This window comes from Anastrepha obliqua, chromosome 1, assembly GCF_027943255.1.
Source record: "Anastrepha obliqua isolate idAnaObli1 chromosome 1, idAnaObli1_1.0, whole genome shotgun sequence".
Taxonomy (NCBI): Eukaryota; Metazoa; Arthropoda; class Insecta; order Diptera; family Tephritidae; genus Anastrepha; species Anastrepha obliqua.
The window spans coordinates 175,647,441-175,660,509 of NC_072892.1; the positions used below are offsets into that span (position 1 = coordinate 175,647,441).

Sequence of the window (13,069 nt, forward strand, 5' to 3'; positions counted from 1 at the left end):
CATTTTCATTATTAAGGAGAGAGCCTGATGTAGACGCCTCAAAAAATCGATTATTTTTTTCGTTAATTCGTATTGTATCTTAAGAATATACTGTGAAATTTTCATGCCGAAATTCTGAATATTATAGCTTCTACTGCCCACTCACTAGGTAGAGAGCGGTCCGCGCGCTCCTGTACCTCAAACTTTAAACTCATTTATCTCGAAACGACTTTTTTAGAAACTGCTCGAGTTGTAACTCAAAAAGTTATCGACCGATTTGTTTGAAGTTTGGTGAGGCCTTTCTGTGCATTACTATCGGAAGGATAAACCTAAAATTTCAGATATTTCGCGTTGGTAAACTACTTTTTGGGTCTTAAAAATGTCAATATAATAGCCCTAAATTCTGCCTTTTTTTGAAAGGCTTATTTTATAATTAATTTCATACTTGTTTTTTAATTTTATAGGTTCATCCTTACCGTTAATCTATAGTATTATTTTAAAACATGGCGCTTATTCTGATTAAACTACAATATGTACAGATATGAAATATATATCAAAAGAAAGGTTTTGATGAGCATATTTCCGGAAAATTATAAAAATTAAAATTGGTTAATTTTTTCTTGAAATATTTCCGTGTAAAGTTTTCAAAATTTTCATATTGATAACAGCGATGCCTATGCAAAGCGGGATGACACACAAATATACGCAAATATATGAGTACGTTTGCTTTGTTTAGCTCTCTTTCTAATGAGCACAGCATTGTATGGGCAAAGAACTCTTTAATTGTTTTGTTTTGTTCTCTTTACTAATAAATATGTATTTATGAACGTAGTCCCAACGGGTGCTGCGAATTTTTTTCAAAATTTTGTTATGATGGCAATAATTGGTATGAATTGACAATTGACTTGAAATTTGTCAATTCACTTAAAACAACGGTAACAGTGCAAATTAGAAAGAGTTTTATTTTAAGAAAAATTACATCCATATTTAATTTTAAAATATGCCTAGAGGACGACCAAGAATAGTTCGTAGAAGAGTTCCTACTTTAAGTGGAGGAATAGAGCAGGTAAGTAAGTGATAAATGTTTGGAACGTCACGTATTGGATATGATTGGTAGAAGCATCCACTTTTGTTTTCGTTCATATATGGTACAATTGAACTACAATATAAACGTGTCACATATGCTGTTTACTTTCCGTGGGAAAAAAGCCCACCCGATTTTCGGGGATTACATACTAGTATGTTATAAAAAAAAAACAATTTAATTTTTTTGTTTGAGATCGATAGATTAAGAGTAATAAATAGAGCAGTTTGGGACCTCGCGCTATAGGCAGCCGACAAAAAATTATCGTAAGCCGCCATTTTGGAAAAAAATTTAAAATATTTTTTTTTTGTACTCTCGAAAGGTTAAATAAAGTTGTGTTAAACCTTCAAAAAATATAATTATTTTATGACCTTTAAAAATATGTTTAAAAAATTACCGATTTTGAGGATTTCTTCGAGGTTTGCACTTCGCCCTCTTGGTCTTTTGTGGTAAGATAATAAATAAAAGCAAGAATTTAAGTCGTTCTAGATCTGTCGAAAGCCTTCAAATTTTAAAAAAAGAAAAAATCTTGCAGAAAATGCAGGAAATAATGAAGATTTTAACATTGATTCTACTATATTTGTCAGTTTTTTTTTCAGTTTTTCCGTTTCTGGAAGATTTTGGGCGTGATATACATTGGGCGATCTCGGTAGTCTAGCGTAAATGCACTACTTTACCCAATTTACCCACTTTCCCCCTTTCTAATAAATTTCCATCCCAAAAACATTTTCAAACTCACTCCTCAAACCCAAACTTATCCTTTTCATCCTCACTCCCGCACAAAAAGTCTGCGCATTATTTTCATTGTGGCTGGTAAAATAAGCAAAAACAAAACGAAATACACACAGTTACACATTGCATCAGTGCCGTCAGCAAGAGGAAGCGGGCAATCGCGGTAATACGGCAGACACACCAAATTTAGCGAAGTCCTCAATCATCTGTGTGATCCTTCTGTGTTTGTGAGACACAGATGGCGCTCCTAGCAGTAAGAAGGCGTTGTTCCTCAGTTTAAGACTGGTAGCGGCAGGCTAATCACCTATCCTGCCAGAAATCAAATAAATTAACGCAACATAAATGTCTTGTCGAGGCCTTATGCTCCCGAGAGGAGTGAACACAAAAAAAAACATATAAGTATGTGAAATTAAATCGTTGCAGTTATTGAAAGTGTTCCGTCGTAATTCGAGTCTTGTGTACGCTGAATAGTTTAAAAATTAATTGAAAGTTGGCTGAAATTTTTACCGTTAAACCAGCTTTAGGGACTAGCTAATTTCTCGGTCCTACGGCAGTCGATCCTACGTTACCGAAACGACTCGAATTTATATCCCGTCAAGGCCTGTCACTCCAGCATCATACCTTGTATATGTATGGGGAATATTTATGAGGCTACAACAACAACTAGATTATTTTTTAATTAACACCTACATTCAATACATATTTGAAAAGGCAAGATACCTAAGTTCCGGGAAGGGTGTCTCCGCAGAAGGAAAGGAGGGATCGTTTTAGTGGCCACACCACACGACGCAGTAGACGGCGGTCGCTGTAAGTGTGAAGGCATTTTGAACCCTACCTCACTCACCAAAAAAAAAAACCAAAAATGGTGCGTAGCAGGCAAATACTTCGTCACAGAATTGCACTAAGTTTACTCAAACAGAATAACCGGCTACCTAAACCTTTCAATTTCACTGCTTTGGACTATTTTTTGTTTGTTTTTCGAGTGTGTCAAGTCGCTGATCAATGATGCGATTGACAATTTGGAAGTTGCAGAAAAGTTTTTGAAACGTACCATTTTTGTTGCTGTTATTGTAACACGCTTAGTAAGCCGTGTGTGTTTTGTCATCGAGGTCAGCTAGCGATAAGCCCAGGAAGCGTTAGAGTAGATGTGTGAAGAAGTGGTTAGAATGTACTAATGCTAGCTGATTCCTACTTACCGGAATGAATATGGGCTTACTCAATCCAAAATCTGTTTTTTTTTTCATTGATGAGCCCTGCTTAGATCCTTGAGCCCAATTTAATTTTAATAATTGATCAACTTTCTTTTCCCAGCAGGATGAGCAACAGACAATTATTTGGTGCAATTTACTTTTGCAAAGAATTTCTAACCTACGCATTAAAGTGCTTGTAAAAGCTTTGGCGTCACTTCAAAGCGCTCATAAAATTTTCGTCGTCACTTTTGAATACAGGCTTTATAAGTACATCTATTATGTATTTTTACTTGTAAATACTACACTACTACTTGTACTAGTACTATTAATAGAACCGAATTTATGTTTACACTACATTTTAAATAAATAGCACAAATTGTTGGAAATTACAAGTTTTACCGCACTACAGCTAAACAATAAGTTAATCCCGCTTCCGCAGGAAATGTCAAACTGTCGATATGGTAGTTTCCGAAGATACTGTTATACATGGACAATTTTCTATATAGATATATGAGTTTAAAGCACTTTTTCACTTAATACATACTTCTTACTTGAAAATTTTTCTCACATAAATGCAACTCTGACTAGTGTTAATGCAGTATCATGTCGGTAAAACAGTGTTGTAAGTATGCTGTCAACCTTTATTCCTCCATTATTCGCATTCTCCCCTTAAGAATTTTCTGCACCTTTTTCATTGAAACAAGGAAATTGACTGTAGAAGCGAAGCAAAGCGGTTGTTCATTGAGTAAGCATACAATTGATTTAATTAAATTTAATTTGTTCCACAATAATTAAAGGAACATTTTTCGTTTTCTTCTACTTCCAAACGTATCAATAGTAGAGTATTCAAGTTGTCAATACGAAATATAGCACACTCATTTCGATTCGTGTGTCGCGGTGTGTGTATATATCAATAGACAAATTGGAACAATTTTGGTGACAACGAAAAAAGTGGCAAAATGCGATTTAAACACTTATTGGGACCTCATTTAGGCTCATTGCTGGCCATTACATTGCTTCTAGCAAGTTTCACTTGTGTTCGGGCTGAAGTGGAGCAGGACTTCGCTGAGATTGATGATGACGACGATGGCAAAGTAGAAGAGATGCATGTAAGTACTGCAATTGTAGTGAAAATGAGCCTACGAGTGGTTTCTAATTAATTAGCTATAGTTAGCAATAACATAAAAGAGGCCAATGCCACCTTTGTTTCAACGTAATGGCGCGCATGTGATATGATGATTGCTGATAAAGAAAACCGGCAATGCTTTTTTCTACATCTACAATACTCTATAGTTCTCCCCCTTAGCGACAAACACCTGCATTTGCATTTATACTAGTTATTTAATGCTAGTAAATACCACGTCATTCTCTATATGCATGTGGATTTTTTTTATTGTAGTGCGCTGTATTGAGATTAGGAAGTCTGTGTAAATACATATTTGTAATTTACGTTTCATGTAAAGCTTAAATAGTTCACAGGAAAATAACTATTATTTAATTATATTTACTTTCATTCGCCATAACCTCAATTTGCTCTTTGCTGCTTTATCAATTCATTGCTGCGGATTAAACATTTTCTACACCGAAAATTTAAATGAGCATTTTGAAATGCACTAATTATCGTTAATATATGAGTTTAAATTAATTTAAGTGGATGGAGATAGTGTAAAAGTGTGCCAATAACTGGATAGAATAACATTTCCCGCTGACATTAAAGTGAAGTTCAGTATCTGGCAACAGGGAATATAATCAATTAGGAGGGCAATTATGAGGGCATGTTTGAGTGGTGTTTAATAGCTAATGACTATGTTATAAAAAATTCTTACCAGAATACATAAAATGTTTTTTTTAATGTGAAGTTTCCAAAATGAACAAATCCACGCACGAAAAAGTGAACTTGGTTAATTTTAATTGAAGTTGATGCTTTTAGAGGGAGGTAACTGGTAAACTCAGATGTTTTATATCATATTTTACATAGAGTATCGCCAAAACATGCTGCTGCTTTGCACACTTATAAAAATATCAGAAAAGTGTTATTTGTATTGAAAAAAAAATTGTATATGCCACAATATAAAAAGTTGAGTGCTTTAAACTCTTCATGTTTCAACAAAAAACACTAATTATACAAGTAATCGTTCGTTTATTAGAAAAAACACACTTTTATTATGTTGCCACTTCGACCTTAACCTTAACCTCAATTTCTAATTTCTTTCTTTCTCTCCCTGCAGGATGATGGCGAGCTGGAGGAAATTGTCTACGAGAGCCCCGTATATGAACAAAGTAAATTCTACTTTGCCGACCATTTCGATGATATCGCCGATTCGCGTAAGCGTTGGGTAAAATCACAAGCAAAGAAAGATGATACAGCTGAGGAAATTGCCAAGTACGACGGCAAATGGGACTGGGAGCCACCACAACGCATAGTATCGAAGAAAGATATTGGACTCGTACTCAAGTCCAAGGCGAAACATGCCGCCATCGCTTCAAAACTTAACAAACCCTTCACCTTTAAGCAGGATAACCCTCTCGTAGTGCAGTACGAAGTAACTATGCAGGTGAGTGAATGTTGAACTCTATAACAAAATTTATCACAACAGTTGACAAGTTGAAAACACATTTGTAATATAATTTAATTAGATAGTAAGTACATTGACACTAATCTCACCCTCCATTGCATACGCTTTAAATTGATCACATACACCCACACATACGTGTACCTACTAAATTTCTTTTTTGTGTGCGTTTACTTTCTCGTGCGCAGGAGGGGCAAGAATGTGGCGGTTCATACATAAAATTGCTCTCACAAAGCAAGCAGACGGAAGACCTCACAAAGGTATGGTATACCATTTTAGCCATATTTAATGATTATTTACCCAGAATGTTGTTAATTCGTCACTTTTATTCTTATCTTAGTTCAACGATAAGACGCCATACACGATTATGTTTGGACCGGACAAATGCGGTAGCGACATTAAATTACACTTCATATTTCGTCATGTTAATCCAATTAATGGCAGCATTGAGGAAAAGCATTGCAAAAAGCCAAAGTAAGTTTTGGGTGAAACAAAAAAACCAATCGAATTTGTTTAGAATAACGTGAAATTGCGTCTAAAAAGCGCCAAGAATCGTGTTTGTATATATTTCTTACGCATATGCGTATTACCGTAGACCTATAGCGCAGTAACTGTAATTTCAGCAATATTACATATTTTGAAATTGTCTGTTTTTCCCCTAATTACTGTATGTTATTGATTTTTAAGTGCGTTGTGTATGGGCGCTGTTGTCCAGCCGGTGACGGTGATTTTCAGCAATTTTTTTTTTTATATATTTTTTTTTTATTTAAGTTTTGCAATTAGATTTGAATAGAAAGTAAAATTATTGTAAAGTAAGCGCTTTTGCATTGTACCGTTATGACTCTACTAAAAACATACATTGTAAATTTTTGGGGAATATTGGTGAAGTGTCAGTCTTTGGCTGGCTTAAAATACGAGCCAGTGCGGTGGCAAAGATCAAGGTGTTATTATTGTTGTTGTTGTCGTTGTTGTAGTTTAGCAGCATAAACATTCCAAATTCATGCACGATAAATGCTACTGAAGTGACAGCCCTTGGCAGAATATCAATCCGCATCATTTCCTGACTGTCTTAATCCACAGCAACTTGAGTTTATGAGTTTTAAAATCTTATTTTTGTTTGCATGCAAATTAGGGATCGCTTGGAGGAGCCTTTCAAGGACAAATTGCCACATCTTTATCAATTGGTGTTGCGACCCGATAATACATTCGAAATAAGCGTTGATCATAAGATAGTGAATCAGGGTTCGCTGCTTTCCGAATTCACGCCGGCTGTTAATCCGCCAGCCGAAATTGACGATCCTCAAGACAAGAAACCAAAGGACTGGGATGAGCGTGAGAAGGTAAGCGCATTCGTTTGTAAAAAAAAGTACAATTTTAACATGTCTTTATTTACCACTTAGATACCAGATCCCACAGCCAAGAAACCCGCTGACTGGGATGATGATGCGCCACCACAAATTCCCGATCCCTCAGCGGCTATACCTGACGGTTGGCTTGAGGACGAATCACAAATGATACCAGGTATATTTAATTAATATATTACAATTAAATTTTGCTTGGTGTAAATAAACAATAAAAAAATAAATTATTTCTGTTCAAAAGATCCCACCGCAACCAAGCCGGCTGACTGGGATACAGAAATGGACGGCGAATGGGAAGCACCATTGATCGATAATCCCGTTTGTGAGAAGGCGCCCGGTTGTGGTGAGTGGAAAGCGCCACTAATACCAAACAAAGAATACAAGGGCAAATGGCGTGCACCGCTCATCGACAATCCCAACTATCAAGGCAAATGGGCTGCGCGTAAAATACCCAATCCGAATTTCTTTGAAGATCTCACACCGTTCAGGATGACACCCATTGTAAGTGTGGAAGGAGTTGGCATATTTAATTTTTTACAGTTTTATTTATTTATTTATCTATTTATTTTTATTATATTTCTTTTTCTCTATTATTTTTTTTATAATTTTTATATTGCTATTTTTTGTTTTATTATAATGTGTTTTTTTTTTTAATTAATGTTTTTCATATATATTTGTTTTTTATTTTATTTTATTTTATTTCTTTTTACATATTTTTGGTTTTTATTTTATTTTTTTACTATTTTTTTATTATTTCTTTATATATAATTGTTTTTTATTTTTTTATTATTATTTTTTATTATTATTATAATTTGTTTTTTTTTTCTATTAAAATTTTATTAATATATGTTTTTGATATATGTTTGTTTTTTATTTTATTTTATTTTTTTTTTATATTTATTTTTCTTTATTATTTATTTTATTATAATTTTTTTATTACTATTATTTTTTTATTACTATTTTTTATATATATTATTATTTTTTATTATTATTATAATTTTTTTTCTATAACTATTTTTTTAATATATGTTTTTTATATATTTTTGTTTTTAATTTTTTTTATTTATTGTTTTTTATATATTTTTGTTTTTGTTTTTTATATTAATTTATTTTTTTTTTTTCTATTACTATTTTTTTATTAATATTTGTTATTTTTAATATATATTTGTTTTTTTTATTATTATTTATTTTTTTTTATAATTTGTTTATTACTATTATTTTTTTATTATAATTTATTACTATTTTTTTATATATATTATTATTTTTTATTATTATAATTTTTTTTTCTATTTTTATTTATTTAATATATGTTTTTAATATATGTGTGTTTGTTTTTTATTTTTTTAATTATTATTTATTTTTTATACATTTTTTGGTTTTTTTTTTTGTATTATTATGTATTGTTTTATTATTTATTTATTATTAAATTTTTCTATTATTTATTTATTTATCTTTTATCAAATTTTTTTTTTTGATTATTATTCTTTATTATTTATTTTTTTTATAATCTTTTTTTAATATTTATTACTATTTTTTTCTATATTTTTGCTGTTTATTTTTTTGTATTACTATTTTTTTATTTATTACTATTGTTTTTATTATTTATTTTCATTAATATTTTTTTTATGTATTTTGGTTTTTTTATAATTACTTCTTTTCTATTACTAGGTTTTTTATTAATATTTTTTTATATATTTGTTTTTCATTTTTTAAATTTTGTTTTTTTTTTTTATTTCTATTTATTTTTTATATATATCTTTTTTTTTATTGTTTTTTGCATTCACGCCTCATCTAACAACATTCTTTTTCTAACTTAGTCTGCTGTAGGCCTTGAACTCTGGTCGATGTCGGACAACATCTTGTTTGACAACTTGATTATCGCCGACGACATTGAGTTGGCTAAGGACTTCGCCGCCAAGACTTTTGATATCAAACGCAAATACATCGATAAAGAGTCGGTAAGTGTGAATCAAGTAAAATAATAAAAAAAATTTTATATTTTCTATGATTTTTCGAGTGAACGTTTTGAGGCGCAAGTGCGTCGACTATAACTAATCATATTCGTTTTTTCGAAATTAAATAAAAAGAAAACACTTTGGCACCGTCTAATGAAGCGCATAAATTACAAGCCCGGTTGGTGGGCGCTGTATTTTACATATTTACTCATACCAGTGGGCGCTTACGTATTTTATTTATATCGTCGTGCTAAAGAGGTGCCACAAACTAAGTGATTTTTACCAAACTATGCATAAGTAAATTATTCCAACAAATAGCAGTAGCATCAGCACGCTTTATGAATTGTGTATTTACTGTATTAAATTTGTTTTTCTTTTCTCTAGAATTAATTTTGAAAACCATGTACATATACGATTTTTGTAAATTTAGTTTACCCATTTTTATTTTCTCTTTTCTTTGTTGTATGTTGCTTGTTGTATATCTGTGTAACTGCACAAATCTCGTAGGAGACATTTTTCAATAAAATTGTAGCCTTCTTCAATGAAAGCTCTTGGCTGTGGCGTGTAGCAATTGTGCTCGCTGGTGGCACACCGCTATCATTAACTTTGTATCGCTTGTTCAAAAAATCCGGTTCAAAGGTAATTACCAAGCTAGTCAATGTGCCAGCGTAAAAGTAAAGCTTACTTTATTTGGAAATCTGTCCACAACTTGCATGCTAATAAAATCTTTTCGAATGCTGCAGGAGTCTAGTTCGGACGCTGATGCGAAGAAAACCGATGCCGTGCAACCTGACGATGATGCTGCGGACAATTCGAGTGGCAATGCCGACGCAGCAGCTAACGCCAGCAGCAGCAATGCTACACAAAAATCTAGTCCTAAAACTAAAAAGTCTGATTTAGATGTTAAAGATGAGCGAGGTGATGATGAGAGCGCTGCCGCCGAAGCAGCAGCTGCAAACAGTGGCAGCGATCAGAAGGATTCGCAGGATGATGATGCAGACGATGCCGAGACTGGGGTATGTTGGCTGAACGCAGCGCATGAGATTGTGTTACTACAACATTTTTTTGGTTTTTTTTTTGTTTCTTTCTTCTTTTCTCATATCCATTACAGGAAACTACGACGAAAACCGTGCGCAAACGTCGCGTGCCCAAGGATCAATCTTAAGGCGAGCGTGCGCTGTGCAACGCATTTCAACTCAATAATTCCAAAAATAAAATATTTAAATAAATTTATAGTAGAATTGCAGCTGCGTGCTGTGGCAAAAAGTCGCAAACGAAAAAGGGAAAAGTTATCAATCACTGCGTGCGTGATGTGATGCGGTACGCATTTCTTTGTAGTTTAGTTTTTATCTAAGCTCACACAAGCACTTTCTCAACTAAATCGCATACCAAACTTGCGCGCTATGTGAGCATTTCTTATTTAAATTTTTTTCGTTATTATTTTTTTTTTTTTTTGTTTTTACGTACTTGTAGTCCAATTAATGCGGAATGAAACATAATTAGAGCGCGTGAAATGTGTGTGAGCGCACAGGCGCCTATGAATAGTAAAATCTCTTTGTGCGTCACACAGACACATACAAAATACATACACACCAAATATATGTATACTAGTGGGATAACGGCCAGTTTTATGGGAGAGAGCTCATAAACTATGTAATTTCATTAAACAAAAATTAAAAATTTCCAGCCAGCCAGCATTTTTTTTTTTATTTTTTTTTTTTTGCAAGTTTTTAAAAACAAAGTATTAAAATAAAATTGGTTTCGTATTGTTTATATTTAGCCAAATTTTCATTACAGGAATTTTCTTCACCCAATTTATGTATTTTCTCCAACAAATGAATTCTAAAACAAAGCAAAAATATGAAAATACTAGTAATAAAAAGAAAAAAAGAAATAATGCAAAGAAAATTCTCCAAAACAGCTACAAAAAGATTAGTATAAAGTAATATTAGTCGACCTATGGAAATAATCAAACAACAACAACAAGCATTACTTTAATTTAAAATGTAATTTTTATTAAATGCGTATTTAATTGTAATATTAATTAACGCCAACAACAACAATAAAAATAGTGAACTTTATAAAAAGCATTACCTCATTTGCACTTCGGATGCACTTAAGCTAACTGACTGTTGAAACGAGAATTCACTAATTACCGTAAACAAAAAAACAAAAAATGTTCCATTAAAAGTAAATTAAGAAATTCAGCTGCAGGTTAAACATTTTATGGGCATAGCTAAGAAGTGAGTGCGAGCGTAAATGAAAGTATGCAGTTCAGATGAAAGTACCATTTAGGGAGTTTGGTTTTTTTTTAAGTTTCATTACTTTTAAATTCGAATGATTTTAATTAGACGTAGCAGTAGCTTCATTATTTTTAGAGATCTAAAGATTAAAATTAGCCGCTCTTACCACTGGTGTTCCGCCGACAGTCGGTTTTGTGCTGCCGGAATGACCCGCATTTACTAAAATATATATCCGGCCATGGACTGTCACTCCCCGCACATGTATGGGGAATGTTTTTGTTGCTACAACAACAACAGCTCGTGATTTTATTTGTTCAAGGTTTGTCACCTCAGCGGTTTATTACAAAATTTTGAGCCGCTAAAAAAACAGCATAACTCTGAATTAGCTATGAGCACCAAACGAAATGAAGTATAATTCTATTATAATAAACAAGAACAGTTATCTAAAAAGAAAAAATAAAATTTTTTTAACTAAAACTTAGAAATTTTTTTTGCAATTTTTGTTTTCTAAAATTTTACATTTTTTTCTTAGATTTAACCAAGGATATTTACAAAAAAAATTTTTTTAAATTAAAACTTAGAAATTTTTTATTACAATTTTTTTTTTTCTAAAATTAGAAATTGTTTTCTTAGATTTAACTAGGAATATTTATCTGACAAAAAAAAAGTTTTTTTTGTAATTAAAACTTAGACATTTTTTACTGCGATTTTTGTTTTTAATTAGAAATTTTTTACTTAGATTTTTTTTTTTTAACTAAAACTTAGAGTTTTTTTAATTTTAAATTTTTTTCTTAGATTTAACCTGGAATATTAACAAAAATTTTTTTTTTTTAACTAAAACAGACATTTTTTTCTGCTACCTGACAAAAAAAAATTTTTTTCTTAGATTTAACCAAGAATATTTGACAAAAAAAATTTTTTTTTACTAAAACAGCATTTTTTTTTTAATTAGAAATTGTTTTCTTATATTTAACCAAGAATATTTATTTAAAAAAAAAAATATTGTTAAACTAAAACTGTGAAATTTTTTTTGCGATTTTTTTTCATTTAACATTTTTTTTCTTACACTTAACCAAGAATATTTACAAAAAAATTTTTTTTAACTAAAATTTAGAAATTTTCTTCTGAGATTGTTTTTTTTTTAATTAGATTAATACTTACTTTTAACCAGATAATTACTTAGATTTAACCAAAAATATTTATCTAACAAAACAGATTTTTTTTTGTTTTTAACAAAAACTTAGAAATTTTTTTCTGCGATTTTTTTTCTAAACTTAGAAATGATTTTCTTACATTTAACCAAAAATAATTATCTAAAAAAAATTATTTTCTTAGATTCAAACAAAAATATTTATCTAACAAAAAATATTATTTTTTTTTACTAAAACTTAGAAATTTTTTCTGCGATTTTTTTTCTAAAATTAGAAATTTTTTTCTTAGATTAAACCAAAAATATTTATCTAACAAAAATTTTTTTTTTTGTTTTTTAACTAAAACTTAGAAATATTTTTCTGTGATTTTTTTTCTAAAATTAGAAATTTTTTGCTTAGATTTAACCAAAAATATTTATCTAAAAAAATTGTTTTTTTTTTTGCTTTTAACTAAAACTTACAAATTTTTTTCTGCGATTTTTTTTTTCTAAAATTAGAAATTGTTTTCTTAGATTTAACCAGAAATATTTATCTAAAAAAATTGTTTTTTTTTTTGCTTTTAACTAAAACTTACAAATTTTTTTCTCCGATTTTTTTTTCTAAAATTAAACGTTTTTTTCTTAGATTCAACCAAAAATATTTAACAAAAATTTTTTTCGTTTTGTTTTTTAACTAAAACTCAGAAATTTTGTTTGCAATTTTTTTCTAAAAATAGAAATTGTTTTCTTGGATTTAACCAAGAATATTTATCTAACAAAAAATATTTTTTTTTAACTAAAGCTTAGAAATTTTTTTCTGCAA

General features: G+C 30.7%; 1 protein-coding gene across 3 annotated transcripts; it reads left to right on the top strand.

The window, feature by feature from the left end:
• Positions 1-3,617: 3,617 nt before the first annotated feature.
• LOC129241649 (calnexin) lies at positions 3,618-10,950 on the top strand. Of its 3 annotated transcripts, none has more exons than XM_054878113.1 (12): positions 3,618-3,730; positions 3,824-4,094; positions 5,214-5,540; positions 5,747-5,818; positions 5,899-6,032; positions 6,691-6,898; positions 6,959-7,079; positions 7,161-7,420; positions 8,737-8,877; positions 9,007-9,132; positions 9,618-9,890; positions 9,986-10,950. In XM_054878113.1, exons 2-12 carry the CDS (start codon positions 3,945-3,947, stop codon positions 10,037-10,039), a joined length of 1,866 nt encoding a protein of 621 aa, XP_054734088.1. In that variant the 5' UTR covers positions 3,618-3,730; positions 3,824-3,944; the 3' UTR covers positions 10,040-10,950. The 3 variants fall into 3 exon arrangements, with proteins under 3 accessions (XP_054734088.1, XP_054734072.1, XP_054734079.1); XM_054878097.1 differs by lacking the exon at positions 9,007-9,132 and adding an exon at positions 9,382-9,513; XM_054878104.1 differs by lacking the exon at positions 9,007-9,132 and adding an exon at positions 9,382-9,513 and having other exon boundaries at positions 3,641-3,730; positions 3,827-4,094.
• The last annotated feature ends 2,119 nt before the right edge of the window (positions 10,951-13,069 follow it).